Consider the following 19,342-nt stretch of genomic DNA (forward strand, 5'->3'; position numbering starts at 1 on the left):
GTACTGTACCTCCACCACCATGGCAAAATAGATATATGGAAAATGTTCAGAAAAAAGTTTTTTATCTCTATTGAACATGTACAGATTTTTGTCATTACTCCACAAACAATGCTAGATGTAACATTTGCATCTTTGTGTAACATTTGCATTGGATTAGGTATTACAAGTAACAGAATTGAAGCAATGTGACAGGTTTTGACTTGTATTTTCCCAATGCCTAAAGATGTGCTTGCATTGGTGGTATAGTGGTGAGCATAGCTGCCTTCCAATGCCTAAAGATGTAATTATTAGCCATTTATACTTCCTTTGAGAAGTGTCTGATCAATTCACTTGTCCATTCGTTGATTACATTACCAGTTCTTTTGCTGTTTCGTTGTTGCTGTTGTTCTTTATGTTCTTTATGTCAGATGAACAGCTAGCAAAGACTTTCTCATTTTGTTGTAAGAATGTCAACCACCAGGAAAACAATAAATGCTGGTGAAGATGGGGGGAGAGGAGTCCTTATACACTGTTAGTAGGAATGTAAATTAGTCCAGCCACCATGGAAATTAGTATGGAAGTTCCTCAAAAAAACTAAAAATAGAACTGCCATATGACCTAGCTATACCACTCCTGGTATATGCCCAAAGAAATCAAAGTCATACATTAGAGATACCTGCATGCTCGTCTCTATCGTGGCACTGTCCATAATAATCTAATTAGGAGTATTATTCAGCCATAAAGAAGAATTAAACCATTTCATTTTCAGGAAAATGGATGGAACTGGAGATCACCATATTAAGTGAAATAAGCTGGTCTCATAAAGATAAGTAACACATGTTTTCTATCATATATGGAATCTGGGGAAAATAAATAAATAAAGATGTCACAAAAGAAGAAAGGGGGACTATGAAGGAAGGGAATCAGGGGGAGAAGAAAAGGGATAAGAGAGTCTAAGAAGATCAAAGTCTAATATGATCAAAAGGGGGTGGATATGCCTTATAAAAAGTCACAATGAGACCCATATTTTCTATATGCTCTAATAATAATATGAAAGGATGTGCATAGGTTATATTCAAATAGTATGACACCCTACATATAGGGCTCCAGCATACACATACACATTTTGGTATTGCAGGGGCTGCTGGAAACAACCCCCCACAGACACCAAGCAGTGACTGCTCTTTAAATCACCCCTAGATTACTTGTAACACCTAACACAATGTGAATGCTATGTAAATCGTTCTTCTGCTGTGTTGTTTGGAAATAACAACAACAAATAGTAATCTTAAGTGTCTAATGTAGACGTAATTTTTTCTGAATATTTTCAGTCTTCACTTGGTTGAGTCCCCAGATGCAGAGCCCACAGGTGAAGCAGGCTGACTGTGCTTCCTCCACCCCACCTCTTTTGCTTAAGCTTGATTAAATATACAAAGAGACAAACACAGAAGTCAGCCGAAGGTGTTTTTAATAAGCTCAGGGTGGGTTAGCTTCATTTCTGTGGCCTTGTTCAAAGCACTAATTCACTTCGTTGGCAACTGTGGCTGGTGCTTGGGCTTCACACAGCACAGTTTACCATTCAGGCAGAAAACATAGACTCTCTCATTCCTGATGCATTTTTCACGGCAGGAGCCATGAAGATTCCAACATTTTTCGGTGTTGCCTAATATAAAAAGTGAAAACAAGAGAGCCTGTGTCAGTCATGAGGGAAAGTAAGTCCTGGGTTGAGACCAGGCAGCAAAGGGGAACCACAGAATGAGGAAGGTCCCCTCCAGATTCCAGCACACATCCTTTCTGGATACCCCAGCCCCAGCCCAGCCCTTCATGAACGCCTCCCCTCAGAGACACAGTGGTTAATGGTTAAGAGCATGGACCCTGGGAACCCACAGACCTGGATTTGAAAGCTATCTGGGTCACAAGACAACTGGTAGACCCTGAGCAGGTTAATTCCTTTCTCATAGCACCAACTTCCTTTTTTTGTTGTTTTTTTTTTTGGCAATAGTGAGGTTTGAACTCAGGGCCTCATGCTTGCCAGGCAGGCATTCTACCACTTGAAGCCCTCTATCCTCTTTTCTAAATGAAATATAACAACTACCTCACAGAGTTATTGTAGAGATTCAATCAAGTGTAAAAAAAGATTCAAAATTTTACAAATTGTTTCATAAGTAAAAACTTAGCTAGAAGGAATACATTAGCAAACAAAACAGATAACAGCTTAAGAGTACAGAGCAAAAAAGAATATTCTAATCAAAAAGAAATGAAGAAATGAAGCAATGGAAAGTAATGATAGGCAAAAAGAAATTTTAAAAGTAGGAGCTACTAAAGGAAAAATAAAATAAGGAAACAGAGCCAGGTACCAGTGCTCATGCCTATCATCCTAGCTACTTGGGAGGCTGAGACTGGGAGGATCGCGGTTCGAGGCCAACAGGAAAAAACAGTTCAAGAGACCTATCTCCAAAAAATAACCAGAGTAAAAATGGTCTGGAGCTGTGGCTCAAGCTGTAGAGTGCCTGCTTTGCAAGCACAAAGTCCCCCTGAGTTCAAACCTCATCCCACCAAAACAGAACAAATGCTATAAATTACATTCAATAAAATTTCCTAAAATAGAAATATATTTAAAAATACATATTAAAAGGGCCTATGGCATAGTTGAGAATACTGAGCAAAAACAAGATATATTGTAGTAAAATTCTGCACACTACACAAGAAAAGAAAATGCTTTGGCAATCATGTGACATAAGAGAAAGAAAATTAGACTACACTTAGACTTTTTGACAATAATGTTTTGTACCAGGAAAAATTGGCATCATGTGTTTAAGATACTCAAGGAAAGAAATAGTAATCAAACAATGTTATATCTAGCAGAACTGATGTCCAAGGACAAAGGACAAAAATGAACAGTTGTCAACATCCTGGAACTGGGGAAATAATACTCCAACATGCCTTTCCTAGGAAGTCTAGTAGGGAAAGTGTGTTGGACAAACCAATGAGAGAGGTGTTGACGTGGGGCTAAACATTAAATATGCAAGCTGGGCGCCCATGGCTCACGCCTATAACTCTGGCTACTCAGGAGGCAGAGATCAGAGGATCATGGTTCAAAGCCAGCCTTGGGCAAGTAGTTTGCAGGACCCTATCTCAAAAATACCCAACACAAAACAGGGCTGGTGGAGTGGCTCAAGTGGTAGAGTGGAGGCCCTGAGTTCAAGTCCCTGTACCACACACAAAAAAAATGCAGCTACCTGTAGAATGAAAATTAAATAGGATTTAAAATAAGGGCATAGAGGAATTGGGATATAGTTCAGGGGTGGAAAGCTTGCCTAGCACGTGCAAGGACATAGGTAAATCCCCAGCACAAAAAAGTAAAATAAAATAAGAGCATCAAGTATGTAATGATGCTGTATTGACAATACAGATACAGTACAATATAAAAATGGAAAACTATTGGTGAGAACATGTGAAGGAATTTTAAATGGTTTGAGTAATCACGTTATTGTGGTGGCATAAATATTATTATACTGACACTATTGCATTGGCCATGGAGGTAAATGAGTAGGTACGGGATGTTCTCATCCCCATGGCTGGGGTGTAGCTCAATGGTAAAGAGTTTGCCTAACATACATGAGGCCCCGGGTTCAATCCCCAGCACTACAATATATGTATAATATATTGATTTTATATATATATATATATATATATATATTTATATATCTCATCCCCTGTGACCTTGAGAACCAGAATTCTCAGCATAGGGAAAACATACTAGTCGGGTATGGTGGTGCACCTGTAATCCCAGAACTTGGAAGGCTGAGAGGCAGGAGGATTGCAAGTTTGAGGCCAAAATAAGCTACACAGCAAGGCACTTTTTCAAAAAAAATCTTTAAAAAGAAGAAAGCAAAATACTGGTGTGAAATACTGGTGAATCTGAATCGGAAGTAATAATAAGAGTATATGGGTAGTTATTTTTAGGTAAATAGGTATTTCTTTGATTTAGTTAGTTAGTTGATTGGTTGGTTGACTGGCTGGTTACTTGGTTGATTCTCTGCATTATCGCCAGCACCTATCACAGTGCCTGGCATAAGGAGCCTGTCAACAATAGGTATTGGATGAATGAATTATTTAACTAAGTAATTATATATCCACTGTCTTCTAAATTCTGCTGCCATCATGGGAAGGAGAAGGGGATGGGGTGAAAGTAGAAACATTTATCTAAATCAGAATGAATTGATCGAAGAGGCCATTTTAAATCAGAAAAGATGTATATAGCAGGTTTCTGAGTTTATGCACAGCCCCTGCGCTCTTGCCAACTCCTAGCTTTCCCACCAGCAGGACAGAAGCTCCTCAAATGCTCAGATGAATTAAAGAAAATAAAGCTACTTTTGCCACATACAGAAATTCCAGTGTATCCAATGTTGACCCCTCAACCTAGCTTGTCATCTAAAATTAAGAAATGAACTCAGAGGAGCCAAGTAGTTTGTTGGGAACATCACAGAGCTAGCATGGTAGCGAAAGTTCTAGCCCAGGATCTGAGGGCCTTCCCTCCTTCTTTCCCAGATCAGTGGTGTTTCACTGCCACCTGACTGGCATCCGCCCAGGCCCCAAGAGAACTCCACCAGCTGCTCCTCCCCTGAGCAGGCCCAAGTTACCTGGAATAACCTGTGAGAAGAGCAATAGCACACCCAAAGTCAGCAAGAAAGACTTCATGACTTCACAAGGCCCACAGAGTCTTCTCAGTTCTGGAGAGGTGACAAGACAGTGGGTGAGAGCTCTGGACTCTAGGCTCCCTCTAATCAACTAGGACACATGTCATTTACACATGCCCCTCAGCTGCCCACGGGTACAGTCTGCCCTGGACAGCCTGCCTTCCTCATATTCAGTTACCATCCCAACGCCTCCACATCCACAGTGAGGACCACACCTCCCTGAGCTGATATGCCTCCCTTCATCCACTTTTGCCATTTAGAGACCTGCAAGAATAAGTCACACAACATCCAGGCGATATTGTCTTAAATATATGTCAGCCCTGCTCAAACCCCAGCTTAAAATCCTCTGACATCACATCCTTTACCATGCCCGACAAAGTCCTACATTACCTGGCTAGAAATCCCCCCTGTTGTGGCTCCAACGCAAGTTAGACCAGCTCCTCTTCTCAAATGCACACCTTCAGTTTGGGAGCAGAGGGGAAAAAGAGGACACTCATTAGACTTTCAGGAGAATGTATCCAATATTTTCTCTGTAAGGGAAAAGGCCCCACTGCTAAACAGTCTCAGTTTTAGGAAGGATTTAAGCATTGATGACAAGAGAAGGCAGAGTTCAAAATATTCATTTCATTGACCTGGCTGTGCCTCTTAGCGGCTGTGTGACTTTGGAGGAGTCACTTCCCTTCTCTAGGACTCAGTATTACTAATGAGCAGATTAGAGGCCATAAGCTGTAAACCTGATCCTCAATACTGTGGTTCCCTGGACACCAGAAAGGCACATAAATGGAGTGCTGCAGAAGTCCAAGTTTTTGGCACCAACATGGACCAAGAAAATTAGGGTTGCACCAAAGGAGTCTTAAGCCATGTTAGTCATGGGGTGTCTGAGCCTCTTTCCTTGATACCCATGCCCAGTGTGCTACAGGGCCCTTGCAAACCAACAATCCCTCTTTGGGTGTGCTCCTAGTATAGTTGAAGCACAGATTTTCTCTGATTACTATAAAGGCTTAAGATTCACTCCAGGACCCCTGGAACGGTCTTGTCAGGTCTCACTATGTAGCCTAGAACTCCTGATCCTGCCTCAACCTCCTGAATGTTGGAATTATAGACACACACTGCCATGCCCAGCTCTGTCTGCCTGAATTTGATCAGCTAATAATGAGACATTTTTGTACCTTCTGCCCTAATTTCCAAGATGATCATCCCTCATCAAGAGATGGAATCTGTTTCCCTGACCTTTAAACCTGGGCTCATCTGTGACTTGCTTAAACCCATGCAACATTAACAGAGGGTGCAACTAGAGGCTTGAAAAGTACTTATAAATTAAATCAAGTCCCAGCCCCTCACCCCTGCCAGTGCACTCATGCTAAATCTTCTATCATCTGAGCCAACCAGGGCGTAACTACTACAGAGGAGAGACACATCGATACGTAACATCCACAGCTGTCAGTAAGTCAACCACCAGGCACATGAATGACTCCATTCTAAACAATCCAGTCCCAACCACACCAGCCCAGACCAAAAAAAAAGACTGCCCAGTCAGACCATACTTAGGAGAAATAATGAATTTTAAAGGAATAATATACCCGTTTTTAGGTTTCTGTATGTCCGCTTGAAAACAACCATCTATACTGGCTCTGTCAGTCTGGGCTTGCAACTCTGCATTTAATTTTCCTAGGGGCAGTAAAAGGAGGCTGCAAAAGTGAAGGAGGAAGGCAAGACTTCTTTCCTTCCTTGTCTTCCTGTTCCTGCCAGTGCTCCTTCAGCAATGGCTCTCCTCTGCGTCTTGTGCAGGAGGCACCATGTATGTGACATGCAACTCTTGTCTTCCCTTGCCTTGGTCTACTGCTGTTCTGGCTTCAAAGTTTCCCATACACTTATCAAGATAGCATTGGTTTTGTATCAAACCCCACCACATTCCTTCTGTGACATGAAAAAATTTCAACCTCCTGGTAAGGGTGCCCTTACCTGCCTATTTCCACCTTAGAACAACCCTTTACTTTGGGACAAAACCTTATTTTATCATACAAAATCTGTGCTTGCTGGGCACCGCAGCTCACGCCTATCATCCTAGCTACTTGGAAGGCTGAGATTAAGAGGATCATGGTTGGAGGCCAGCCCAGGCAAATAGTTCCTGAGACCTGATCTCCAAAATAACCAGAGCAAAATGGACTGGAAGTGTGGCTCAAAAGGTAGAGCATCTGCTTTGCAAGCATGAAGCCCTGAATTCAAATCCCAGATCCACCAAAAAAAAAGAAGAAAATCCTTTCTTCTTTCTCATCCAGAATATGTTCTCACATCTTCTCATCTCTTACTTACAGGTTCCTTTCTACCTTGTTGGGTTTTTTTTTAAATCTGCCACTTGGATTTTCTAAGGCCCTTTCACACATTTTCCCTTGGTCTTACATGAACCTAAGAGCTACAAAATGTTACATTCCATCTAAGGCTGGCTAAGATAACAACTTCTCAATGTCCTTGAACAGCAAAACTATCTTAATACAAGCAAGAAAAGGACAAATGGGAGAAAATACACGAAGAACCCAAAATCTTTATAAGTTAACCATATAGCTGCAACTTAGGGTACAAAAGTCAAGTTGATTGATGATTATTTGGTCTCCCCAGGACACAGAGAGGAGGGATAAACGTCCACTGTTGAGGCCTTTCCTCCATCCCCATAACAGTGCAAGTTTGGGAAAACAAGGGTCCAGGGTGAGAGAGTAAAACCAAAAAGGTAGGCCCCATATTGATAAGGACCTGGATAGGCTAACTGGGCCTGTCTGGAGTCACCCAGGGTCCCTTCCCTCTGATTTAGATGGCCCTGTGGGGTGGAGGGGCTATAGAGGGCCCTTGGCAGCCTCAGTCAGACATGACCTATAGCTGCCCTGAGCCTGAGCCCAGCTCCCTTCAGAGCTGAAGGCAATCCCATTTCCAATGCCCCTTTTGTTTGCATATGGGACCAAAAAAAAGAGCGAAAGAAATTGACAGGACTGGAGGTGTGGCTCAAGTGGTAGAGTGCCTGCTTTGCAAGCATGAAGTGCTGAGTTCAAACCCCAGTCCTACCAAAAAACCAAACCATAAAGATTGGTGATCAGATTGGAATAGCACTAAAAATACAGTGCTAAAGAAATTAGGAGACAGATGAGATAGAAACCAAAAGAGGAGAACAAAACTAAAGCAGATGAGACCCAGGGATTAGACATGGTCGATATTCAGTGTCCCTACATCATTACATGGAGGTTGATTTGCAGTGGGCAGAAAGGTCTAATGCCACCCTGTCCTGCTCCATGCCCGCTCATGCTGTCATGGGAGTCTTCAAGTAGCAAGCAACTTAGTGTCACTTATGCTCAATTCATGCCCACAGTGTGTGGCAGTTTGGTTTTGATTTGGGGGAAGACAAGAGACAAAGAAACAAGTGGAAGAGAGATAGAGAGGCTAGCTTACTGGAATGAAGGAGGATGAAGTCACCCCCTCCTGGGTAGGGGTCTCCTCCATCTCCTGGTTTGGCTTGCCAAGAGACACTTCACCAGTCCCTTTTTGTGTTGGTTATTTTTGAGATAGGGTCTCACAAACTATTTCTCTGGGTTGGCCTCCAACTGAGATCCTTCTGATTCTGCCTCCCAAGTAGCTAGGATTACAGGCATGAACCCCAGCCAGGATATGACTCCTTTATCAACACCCAAACCATAATTCTCAGACATCAGACTTCCTAACTCCCTGGCTAACCTGTGGGTCACTATAACTTGTTGATGGGTTGACTGGTTGGTTGGTTGGTTGGTTTTATGTTAGATGTTTGCCTCTAATTAATAATCAAGTGACTAATAATCCTTAACTACTTACTTATATTTAAGAATTAATTAATTATTAATTACTTATTTAAGAATGCACCACTACAAAGCTTAGAATCTCTATGAATACTTTTATTCTGTTCAGTTTTGATCTCTTCCATAAAAGATACTTGGTTGATAATATTTATTTGTTAATATTTAAGCATGAGTGACTAAAATGCCCAGTAAGTGACCCCTTCTGTGGCAGTCCCTCACGCACCCTTGCGGTCCCTGGGCTCCTGAGGTGCAGAGCTGGGTGGAAGGACTGTACTGCAGGACCTTGGAGCTTGGCTGACCTTGCTCTGCTGGCCTGAAAGACAAAGGGATGCTTGTCTGCTGGGGGTGTGTGGCTCCGCACAGCGGCCCCAGGGTGCTGGGCTGTTCCCGTGGGTGCTGTGAGCACATGTGGGTGACGTGCACTCCCATCACTGGCTTTGACATCGCATCAGGCCTGCAGCTCCGTCCTGGGCGGTCTCCGGCCATGAAGCTACTGCTACTGACTTTGGCTGTGCTTCTTCTCTTGTCCCAGCTCACTCCAGGTAAGCTGGACCTCCTCAGAGAAGGGGCAGGACGTGGATACTGGAGCCTGGTCAGGGAATCCCAAAGGCAAAGAGGACCAGCCACCTAGAGCAGCAAGATGGCACCATTCTAAGCCCCACAGTGGAGGCCACTTGCCAGCAGCAGGTACTGGGTCTTAGGACCAACTACAAAATCCAGAGTCCCTCCCTCTGCCACTCCATCCCCCACTCCATGCTCAGCCCCTGGGAGCTGTGCAGGTGGCTGGTGTGTGAAAAAGGATAGAAAGAGGGAAATAGTGGCCCTTTTGCAAAATCATTCCCAAAATGGTCTAGGCTTAGTGAGGATCACAGTCACCTTATTGTTGCCATCTCTGAAACTCTGTATTGGGAGCTAGGACCACCCAGACTAATGGCATGCTCTGGAAGACAGTTGAATAGCATTTACAGCTCAGGCTGTGACAGAGGAAAGCCAGGGGACTGGGTACACATGGAAGGGGCTAGCCCAGCCTGAGGTCCACAGAGCAAATAGAAATTAGAAAGGGAAGACAGGTGAGCCCAGCTACTCAGGAGGTGGAAATTCAGAGGATCTTGGTTCAAGGCCAGCCAGGACCAAAAGTTAGTGAGATAGCATCTCAATCTATAAACCAGGAGTAGTGGCACAGGTCCACTACATGGTGATTCCAGCTATGCAGGAGGTGTAGAGGCATAAGTAGGAGGATCATGGTCTGAGGCCAGCCCTGGGGCAAAAAAAAACCATGAGACTCTATCTGAAAAATAACTAAAGCAAAAACATAGGCTGACAGTATCACGTGTGTTGGAACAGCAGGTTCAGAGAGCAGTGAACATGCTGGGATTTTGGCATACAAAAACAAATGCAATGTCTTTATTTTCAATAACTCATCTGAACTTTTCCAGGTTCAGATCCTGGTGGTAGGGAGGGCAGGACAGGCTCTACAGAGACTCTGCCTAAACTCAGCAGTTACCTGTTTGTCTTTTCTGATTCAAAATGGTCTCCATACTATTTCAGCCTCTCTTTTACTTATTTATTTGTTTGTTTACTTATTTACTTATTTATTTATTTGGCAGTGATGGAATTTGAACTCAGGGCCTTGCACTTGCTGGGCAAGCACTCTGCCACTTGAGCCACACCTCTGGTCCTTTTGATTTAGTTTATTTTTTAGATAGGTTCTTGCATCCTCCCACACACCTGCCAGCATTGTAACCCTGCTATTTACAGCCTCCTACATAGCTGGGATGACAGGTATGCACCATCACACCCAGCTTATTGATTGAGATGGGGTCTCACTAACTTTCTGCCTGGACTGGCCTGGAACCTCTATCATCATGATTTCCAACTCCTGAGTAGCTAGGATTGTAGGCATGAGACACCCTAATGCAATCTCTTTTGAACTTGACCTTTCTCCTTTCTTCTGTTCCCCCTTCTCCTTGCTGGGCAGCATCTGGGTTTAGAAGAAAGTAACTTGATGTGCCATCAATTGATGAATTGGTTCATTCAATAAATATGGTTGAAATGGATTTCATGCCCCAGACATTGTGATAGGTGCTGGAGGCAGAGTTGTGCCCAAAACAGCACAAAGCAAGATGAGTAAAATCTCTGTCCCCTTGGACCTTGTATGCTGCTGGAGGACCCAAAGAACCCAAAAAAAATAATACTGATGAAGCCAGGTGTGGTGGTACATTCCTGTAATCCCAGCACTCAGGAGGCTGAAACAAGAGGAATGTGGATTCCAGGCTAGCTTGGACTTCATAATGAAACCCTGTCTTAAAAAAATTAAAAAAAAAAAAAGAGTGAAACATGGTCTGTCAGATGCACAATGAGCAGAGCAGGGAATAGCAAACACCACAGGGAGTAAGTTCTCACGGACTGGCCCACTGTGACCTGAGGGAGTGTAAGGGGTAAGCCAGGTGGATACACGGGAGAGCACATTCAAGCTGGAAGGAGTAGCAAGTGCAAAGGTCCTGACGCAGGAGCATGAGGAGGTGGGGTAAAGCCCTGTGTTAGATACTCACTGACTTCTGGGATGATGTCCCTCACTGGGTGTGGTCAGCAAGAGTCCTGTTAGCACTTGCTACCGAATCCCATGGCTGGTAAAATCTCCTGGCCCTGTTGGGGGGCCCCACTGACTTGACCCTTCACGTCAGCCTAATCTCCCATCTGGTCCCTAGACTGAGGCTATCTTACTGCCTTTGCATTTCGGGTCGCTCTTGGGAGTGCCTTCAGCCTCTCCACTCATCACAGCTTTTCTTCTCTTAGCCAGAGTCAATCTGGGCACTTTCTGGATCTATTTTATACTACAGGAGAGGGAGGTGTTCAGCCACTTACCTCAGTCATCACCAACCCCGAGTTGGTCCCATGATGTAACAACTTCATGCAAAGACAAGGACCAGAAGTCCTCAGAGACACGGAGTCAGGGCTGGGCTCTGGCCATTACTCCAGACCACCTGGAGCGTTCACAGTAAGAGATCCTCCTGACCCGGCCTTTCTCACGATCTTCTCTCTACTTCTGGGTGTTCAAGTCAGCCAGCAGGCCACTAGTGACAGAGCAGTAGAAGGCCTTTGTCCCTAGCTTGTTGGAGGGTCTCTGTTGAGCTGGCAGAAATAAGATGGAAGCTCAAGTGGAGCGTTGGGTCAGCAGGAAGTGACTTTAAACTTCCCAGTTTCGAGGACGCTATCAGAAGAATGTTTCCTTGCTACTTCCTGTTGGATGTGGTGGTGCTAACAGGAGCTGACTGGAAGCTATTTTAGCTGCACCCTCGGCCCTCACCGCCTGTAGCTTCTGGTGAGGTGGTTGTGTCTGAATCCATCAGACTCACCTAGTAATATGTAAAGGAGCTCTTCAAATATTGGAAAGCTGTGAACTTTCTGGATAAATTTTGATACTTAAAATTACTGTTTTGCCAGGCACAGTGGCTCAGGCCTCTAATCCTAGCTACTTGGGAGACAGAGATTGGGAGGCCAATCTGAGCACCTCAGTGAATACAAATAAAAACAGGTGTGGTGATGCATACCTATCATCCCAGTTACTCAGGAAGTGTAAACAGGAGGATTTCTATCCAGGACGGCAACATAAACATGAGAAGGTGAACGCCTAAAGCAAAAAAGGGTTGGAGGCATGGCTTAAGTGGTAGAGCGCCTACCTAGCAAGTGCAAGGTCCTGAGTTCAAACCCAATTATCACAAAAAAAAAAAGACTGTCTTACCAAGGCTACCAAGCTGAGCAGTAACTGTCATTCTACCTGCTGCTCACCAGCACCCCAAAACCCAGAAATTCTGCTCTTTGATAGCCAAAGACTCTCATGAAGAAAGGGGAATGAAATGTTCTTCACTTTCAATTTTTCCAAAGTATTGTCACATTTACCCTCAGGTTAATTGTGAGAACTCAGGACACATATGCAAAGCCCAACAGAGACTAGACTTTGAGGGACCATGTCACCCACCCCACTGTTATACTCTCACAGCACCAAGACCTTTCTTTGTAACCTTCATCACACCCTAGCTAACCTCGCATCTGAGCAGCTGTTTTTTTAATGTCTCTTCCTCCCCCTGCCCTGAACTAGACTGGAAGCTCCCTGAGGACAAGGGTAAAGGATCTTGGTCTACATGTGTGAGCATTTCCCTGGGGTGGTCGAATGGACGAGGATATGTCTATGTACAGTTTTAAGATACGTCACTTGCTGCTCAGTAGCCTCCAAAGAGGCTGAAACAAAGTGTACCTTTTCTCCTCTCACCATCTTGACTCTCTTGAATTAAAAACTGAGACTTCATTGTCAAATGATGGGTTTTTCCCTATCTTCTTTAAAATAAAACACAGAATCATGGATACTGAAAAACACATCAGACAAGTGTGCAGCTTAATCAATGTTATCAAGTGCACAGCTTGCTGAGTGAGCAGTAAACAGAACATGGGCAGTCACCCCAAAAGTCCCTCCACCTACACCCCTCTTCTCAGCTCTCTCTTTCCTCTAAATAAGGAATATCCTGACCTTTTCAGCAATCAAGTCTTTGCATTTCTGGGGTTTTGTTTGTTTGTTTGTTTGTTTTTGCCTTTGTGATACTGGGGACTGAACTTAGGGCCTTTTGTTAGCTAGGCAAGAACTCTACCATTTATGCCACAACCCCAGTCCTTTTGCTTTTAGTTGGTTTTCAGATAGGGTCTCACGCTATTGTCCAGGCTGTCCAGGCTAGTCTTTGTCTGCAATCCTCCTACCTCCACCTCCCAAGAAGCTGAGTTCCCAGGTGTGCACTACCACTCTGGCCCTAATTGCATTTCTTTCTGATCTCCTTACCAGGGGTACACCCTAGATACAACCATTTTTTAAATGTGTCTTTTAATGTTTCTTTAATTTTTAGCTTAGTGGTTCCATCTTCATCCCTTCCCTGTCTTTACAAGTTATCTACTGGAAAACCTGGTCCCTGACCTATAACTTCCCACAGCACATACTCAAGGTGAAATTCACAGTACTCCCCTGACCTGGAACCTGGAGCTGGAGGTTTGATTGGGCTATAGTTATACCTTTATTGGAAAATTTTTTGGTGGTGATATACTTTTTTATCAGGAGACACCTAATCTTGGGTTGTCTCTTTTAATGACAAGAACTGATGCTAAAGTTTAGATCCAGTAATTCTTTGGGCATTGCAAAATGGTGATATTCAGTGATGTGGCTGAAACACTCACATAAAAAGACACTCCTCATTGTCTGCTCTCTGGTTCCACAGTAGCACAGTGTATACAGGAAAGACAGGATAAGTGCATGGTGGTTTTTCTTTATGACCCTGCAATAAAATGGTTTTTTCCTAAAGCTTCCCGCCCGCCAGCACGCCTGCCCAGCACCTTAGGCCTCGAGCTACCCTGCCCGATCCTGTACCTTCTAATGTCATTCCAACCTCATGGATTTAAACATTTTTGATAATCCTCATTTGTAACAATCTGTATTTTTACTGGCTCTCAAATTGCCCATCCTTGGCTAGGGAGATCTTCTTCCGTATGGCTCCTCAGTGTTGTCTTCAATACCCCAGTAACTTTGATGGTCTCCTCGGGAGAATGCCCATCTTATAAAGACACAGAGGACCCACTTGCTAGATATATTAATTTGCTGCAGCAAAGGGCACTGCACAGCAAAGAAACTATGGGGAAAGCAGGAAATTAAGAGAGATGTGAGATTTTGCAACCCAAGCCCTTTATCTGACACTGGGTACCTGATGGAAATCAAGGCTGCTTTCCTGTATGGAAAGACTTGGTTCCTTGGGGAAGAATGAAGTATTCCATTCTTGCTGATGAAATTCAAATACAAAGTTTCTGACAGGATGTGAGGAAAGACAGTTGTTCAGCATTTTCTTCTTTTGTTGATAAGAAAAGCGCTTTCATGAGTTGACACTGGCTACCTAGTATGCCAAAATATCCTAGGTCAGATCTTGAATTAGCCCTATGGTTTGGGAGTGTTTTGTTTTGGGGAAGTATTTTGCTTTTGCACATAACCTTTATTTTTTATCTTCTAATATGCTTTTCTTTTTGAGTTCACATTTTTAATTGACTCAAATTACAAAAGTCATATATTAATTGTACAAAGGGTTTTCATTATGATATCTATATTCATGCACATAGTGTACTTTGATCAAATTCATCCCCTTTGTTACTCTTTCTTAAACCCCCTTCTCCTCCCACCCTTTTTAACAGTTACAATGGGTTTCATTATGCTATTTTCACATATATATATAATGTACTTCATATTCACCTCCTTCCCCTCTCCTTTCCCATCCCCTCATTCCCCCCACCAAACAGTCCTCTTTTACACTCATGTCATTTTTATTTTAGGTCTAGACTCTATATCTGAGCAAAAACATATGATGTGTGTGTTTTTGAGCTTGACTTATCTTCAATTCTATCCCTTTTCCTAAACCATGACATAATTTCATTCTTCTTTATGGCCAAATAATACTCCACTGTATACACACACATCACATTTTCATTGGCTGTTGGGCACCTAGGCTGATTCTATAGTTCAGCTATTTTGAATAGTACAGCTATGAATATGGGTGTGCAGGTGTCTCTGACATATCTTGACTTACGCTTTTTTGGATATAAGCCCAAGAGTGATCCAGCAAGGTCATATGGTAGTACTAGTTTTCATTTTTTGAGGACCCGCCATACTAATTTCCACAGTGGCTGCACTAATTTACATTCCCTCCAGCAGTATATCATGGTCCCTTTTCCCCCCATCCTCAGCAACATTTGTTGCTACTTATTTTCTTGATGACAGCTGTTCTGACTGGGTGTGCCTCTCAGGTTTATGTAGACATCTTTACTTTTTCATAGTCTGCCTTCAAGTGGTAACAGGCCAATTCACATAGTGTTTAGGAGCTTAAAATATCATGTTTCTGTTTCCCTCTTCCATTTGTGCGACTGTCATGCACTTTACACATTCTATAAACCCCACAACGCACTGCTCTTAAACTACTTTAAACAATGACCTGTTGCTGTGGTGGTGGGGCTGGGGGTCAAACCCAGGGCCTTGCACATGCCAGACAAACACTCTACCACTGAGATACATATCCAACCCAAAACAAAATTATCTTTTAAGGAAAATTTTCAGTGAGCACAAGTCGATTGCGTGTGCCCACATACTTGTCAATTCTGACTTTCTTCGCTCATTTATGTAGAGGTCCAGGTTTTTGTTTTTTTTTTTTTTTGATCATTTTTCTTTTTCTTTTGTCTGAGTAACTTAACATTTCTTATAGTGAAAGTTTTCAGTGATAAATTTTCTCATCTTTTGAATACCTTGAGAAGTCTTTATTTCTCAATTATTAGAGGATGTTTGCTGTGCAAAGAATTCTAGGTTGGCATTTTTTTTTCCCCTTTAAATATCTCTTTCCAGAATGAAACTATGTGGTTGAATGTAAATGGATAGAATTGGAGGACATCGTTAAGTGAAGTAAGCCACTTTCAGAAAGACAAAAGCCTCATGTTTTCTCTCCTGTGTGAAAGATTGAGCCACAAGACAAACATATACACAAACAAACACGATAACACACACGTCTTTTCAGATGGCAATAGTGCAACTATGCTACGGAACTCCGGGGAGGGGGAAGGAAAAGAGAATGATAGTCAACAACATTAAAGTACTTCACGTCTGCTCAGGTAGAGGACTTCACGATATGTACTGAAAAGCTGCAATAGTGGAGGATGGGAAGGAAGAGGTCAGAGAGTAACAAAGCATATTCACAGCTGGGATACATTGAGAAACCCCTTTGAAGATCAATTTTTGAATTAATTAATACTGAAAGACAAGACTGTAAAACAGGCACAGGGTGGGGTACTTGTGGGAAGGGGGGATGCATGGAGGAGATGAAGATGAAGCAATAGGGTTGATGGAAATAAAACATAAAGGAAATAGAATGATAAAACCTATTGTAATTGCTTTAAGTGAGAAGGGGAGAGGGTGGTAGGGATAGGGGATGGAGAAGGCAATCTAACCAATGTACAATGTAAGATTATTCAGAATTGTCACAAATCCCCCCCCATACAATGAATATATGCTAATAAAACAGAAAAAAAAGGAAAAAGAAATACCTCTTTCCATTCCCTTCTAATGGGTGGTTTCATCATTTTTATCATTTTTCCTATGTATTTCATGTGTGTCTTGTCTTCTGGCCATCTTAAGATTTTTTTCTTAAACACAATATTTACCAACTTGATTATGATATGTCTTTGCTTGGTTCTCTTCTGGTTTCCTTCTGCTTGGAGTTCACTGCTTATTTGGGTTCAGAGTTTTCATCAAACTTGACTTTTTTTCTTTTGGTGGAACTGGGGTTTGAACTCAGGGCTTCACACTTGCAAGGCAGGTACTCTACTGCTTGAGCCTCCAGTCCATTTTGCTCTGGTTGTTTTGGGGATGTGGTCTCTTGAACTATTTGCCTGGGCTGGCCTGGTGCCTCAATGCTCCCCATCTCAGCCTCAGCCTCCCTGGTAGCTAGGATTATGGGCTTGAGCCACAGGCAACTGGCTAAACTTGATGTTTTTCATACTTTTGCTGCCCTAACCCTCTCTTCTCCTTTTGGTACTCCCACTGATGCTGTTCTTATTCTCTCTCGCTCGCTCTCGCTCTCATTCTCATTCTCTCCCTGTTTCATTTTAGGTAGTTTCGGTTGCTGTACCTTCAAGTTCATTATCTTTTCTTCTTCACTCTTATCTGCTCCTAATCTCACTATGCATGTTTTAACTTAATATGCAATGTATCATATCAAGCATTTCCATGTGGATTTTTTTACACCTTTATTTCTTGTGATGCTCATGTTTTCCTCTATCTTTTTTTCAGCACATGGAGCATAGCTATAATGCTTGTCTGCTGGTTCCATCATCTTTGTTAATTCTGGGTCAGTTGATTGATTGTCTTCTGGTTATGGGAGATATTTTCTTGCCTTTTTTTTTTTTTTTTTGGTGTGTCTACAAATTTATCTGGCTGCTGTGACTGTAGGTTTTATATTTTTGGTTGCTGTATTTTGTTATAGTCCTTTACAGAGTGTTAGATTTTACTCTGGCATGCAGTTAGATTACTTGAAATCAGATGAATATTGTCAAAACTGACTTCTAAGCTTCTGTAAGATGTGTACAGGACATCCTGTAGACTAAGGCTAAATTGGTCCACTCCTAAGGCAAGAGCCTTTGAGAACCAAATGCTGCAGATTTTACAAGGCCTTTCCACCCTGGTAGGCGGGCACACAAATAGCCCCAGCCAGCCCTGTGCAGTCAGTGAGAGTTGTTCTGCCTGCTTCTTTTTGGTGGGTCTTCCCCAGGCTTTTGGAAGTTTCCTTTGGAAGAGTATGCAAAGACAAGAGAGAAGCCCTCCATGGATATCCACAGCACACTTTACCTCCTTCCCTCTCTCTCCCCTTCTCCCCGCCCCGTTCAATTTCATGAACTTCAATTTCTGTCTCTTCACATAGTAAAAGCACTGTGTGTTCCTCTTCCTTGCACTATATCCCAGAAACTGCTTTCAAGTATAAACGGGTGCAACCACAGGACTCCCCTCGCTGTTTCCCTTCCAGGGATGGTCACAGTCTGTGCTACGTGCTTCCCAATGTTTGAAAATGGTTGTTTCTTACACATGTTGTTTAAAGTAGAAAGTAAATATGGCTCCTGCCACTCCATCTTAGCCTAAAAAAAGTCCTGCATTTGTCCATCTTTCCTCTTTTTTCGGCTTCTATTTTGCTTAAAATATTATCTGTTGAGATTATTTGTTTTTGTATCCCTTCCAAGTTAGACATTTTCCTCAAAAGTCACTTCAATGACTTAAATAGAAAAAGGATTTCTTTATCAGCTCATGTACACCAAAGACGCTTTCAACCATAGCAGGATTGGAGTATTTATAGCAAGAATAGAGTGAGTGTCCCTTGGTTCACCTCAGGACACAGATTCTATCTTCCTTGCTGCACAACTTGTGACTGTGATGGTTGGACACCATTGCCATTTGTCCTGTCTCTTTGCTTGGGGTTGTTTGGTACAATCCCAAACCAATGACTATCAGAACAGCTCTTTCAAGAGAAGTTTTTTAATGGTCCCTGGTTTGTCACTTAGTCTAGATTCATGGGTATGGTAGGTAGCAAAAAACAGGGTAAAGGGAAAATAATAACAGGTGTAGAGATCACAGGCACGGGAAACTGGGGGCCTCCATCACAGCTATTTTAATTCTTTTAAATCCAGAGCCCACCCCTTCTTAGAACCAACGTTCTTCCTTCTTTGTCCTTTGTTTCAGGGGACACCCAAAGATGCTGGAATCTTCGTGGCAAATGCAACAAAAGATGCTCCAGGAATGCCAGGGTCTATGTTTACTGCACAAATGGTAAACTGTGCTGCGTGAAGCCCAAGTACCAGCCAAAAGAAAGACCATGGCAATTTGCAGTGCCAGGAAGCCTGCAGCCAGGAAAATACAGATGAACCCAGCAGATTCCTGAGCTGTCAATAAACACCTCTGGCTAATGTCTGCATCTGTGTGCTCCTCTACCCCCGCAGTTCTCAGAAAATCTCCTTTAGTAGTGCAGGAAGTCCAAACTAATTTCATAATAGGACATCATTTGCCTTTTGTGTGTGTGTGTCTGTGTGGAATTGGGGTTTAAACTCAGGGCTTCCCATTTGCAAAGCAGGCACTCTACTGCTTGAGCCACAGAGAGCCAGTCCTCATTGCCTTTTTCAATCTCAGTCTCTCATAGGTATATACTGGAATTTTCTGGAATCTACTAGACATATGGTGACATAATTGTTCTGGCAGCTAACAAAGGATATGCTTATGTTCTCTTGTGGTTTTAGAATTTT

The 19,342-nt window shown here is 42.8% G+C and overlaps 2 protein-coding genes across 2 annotated transcripts; one reads left to right on the forward strand and one right to left on the reverse strand.

Moving 5' to 3' along the window:
- Positions 1-1,502: 1,502 nt before the first annotated feature.
- LOC141423130 (beta-defensin 122-like) lies at positions 1,503-4,755 on the reverse strand. Its single transcript, XM_074072411.1, has 2 exons — positions 4,623-4,755; positions 1,503-1,642 (listed from the first exon to the last, which is right to left on the reverse strand). Exons 1-2 carry the CDS (start codon positions 4,678-4,680, stop codon positions 1,503-1,505), a joined length of 198 nt encoding a protein of 65 aa, XP_073928512.1. The 5' UTR covers positions 4,681-4,755.
- Positions 4,756-8,879: 4,124 nt separating this feature from the next.
- On the forward strand, positions 8,880-19,009 carry LOC109691780 (beta-defensin 36). The gene is made up of 2 exons (XM_020171975.2): positions 8,880-9,036; positions 18,786-19,009. The coding sequence occupies exons 1-2, from the start codon at positions 8,901-8,903 to the stop codon at positions 18,965-18,967; spliced, it is 318 nt and encodes a 105-aa protein (XP_020027564.2). The 5' UTR covers positions 8,880-8,900; the 3' UTR covers positions 18,968-19,009.
- The last annotated feature ends 333 nt before the right edge of the window (positions 19,010-19,342 follow it).

The sequence above is a fragment of the Castor canadensis genome, chromosome 5, assembly GCF_047511655.1.
Source record: "Castor canadensis chromosome 5, mCasCan1.hap1v2, whole genome shotgun sequence".
Taxonomy (NCBI): Eukaryota; Metazoa; Chordata; class Mammalia; order Rodentia; family Castoridae; genus Castor; species Castor canadensis.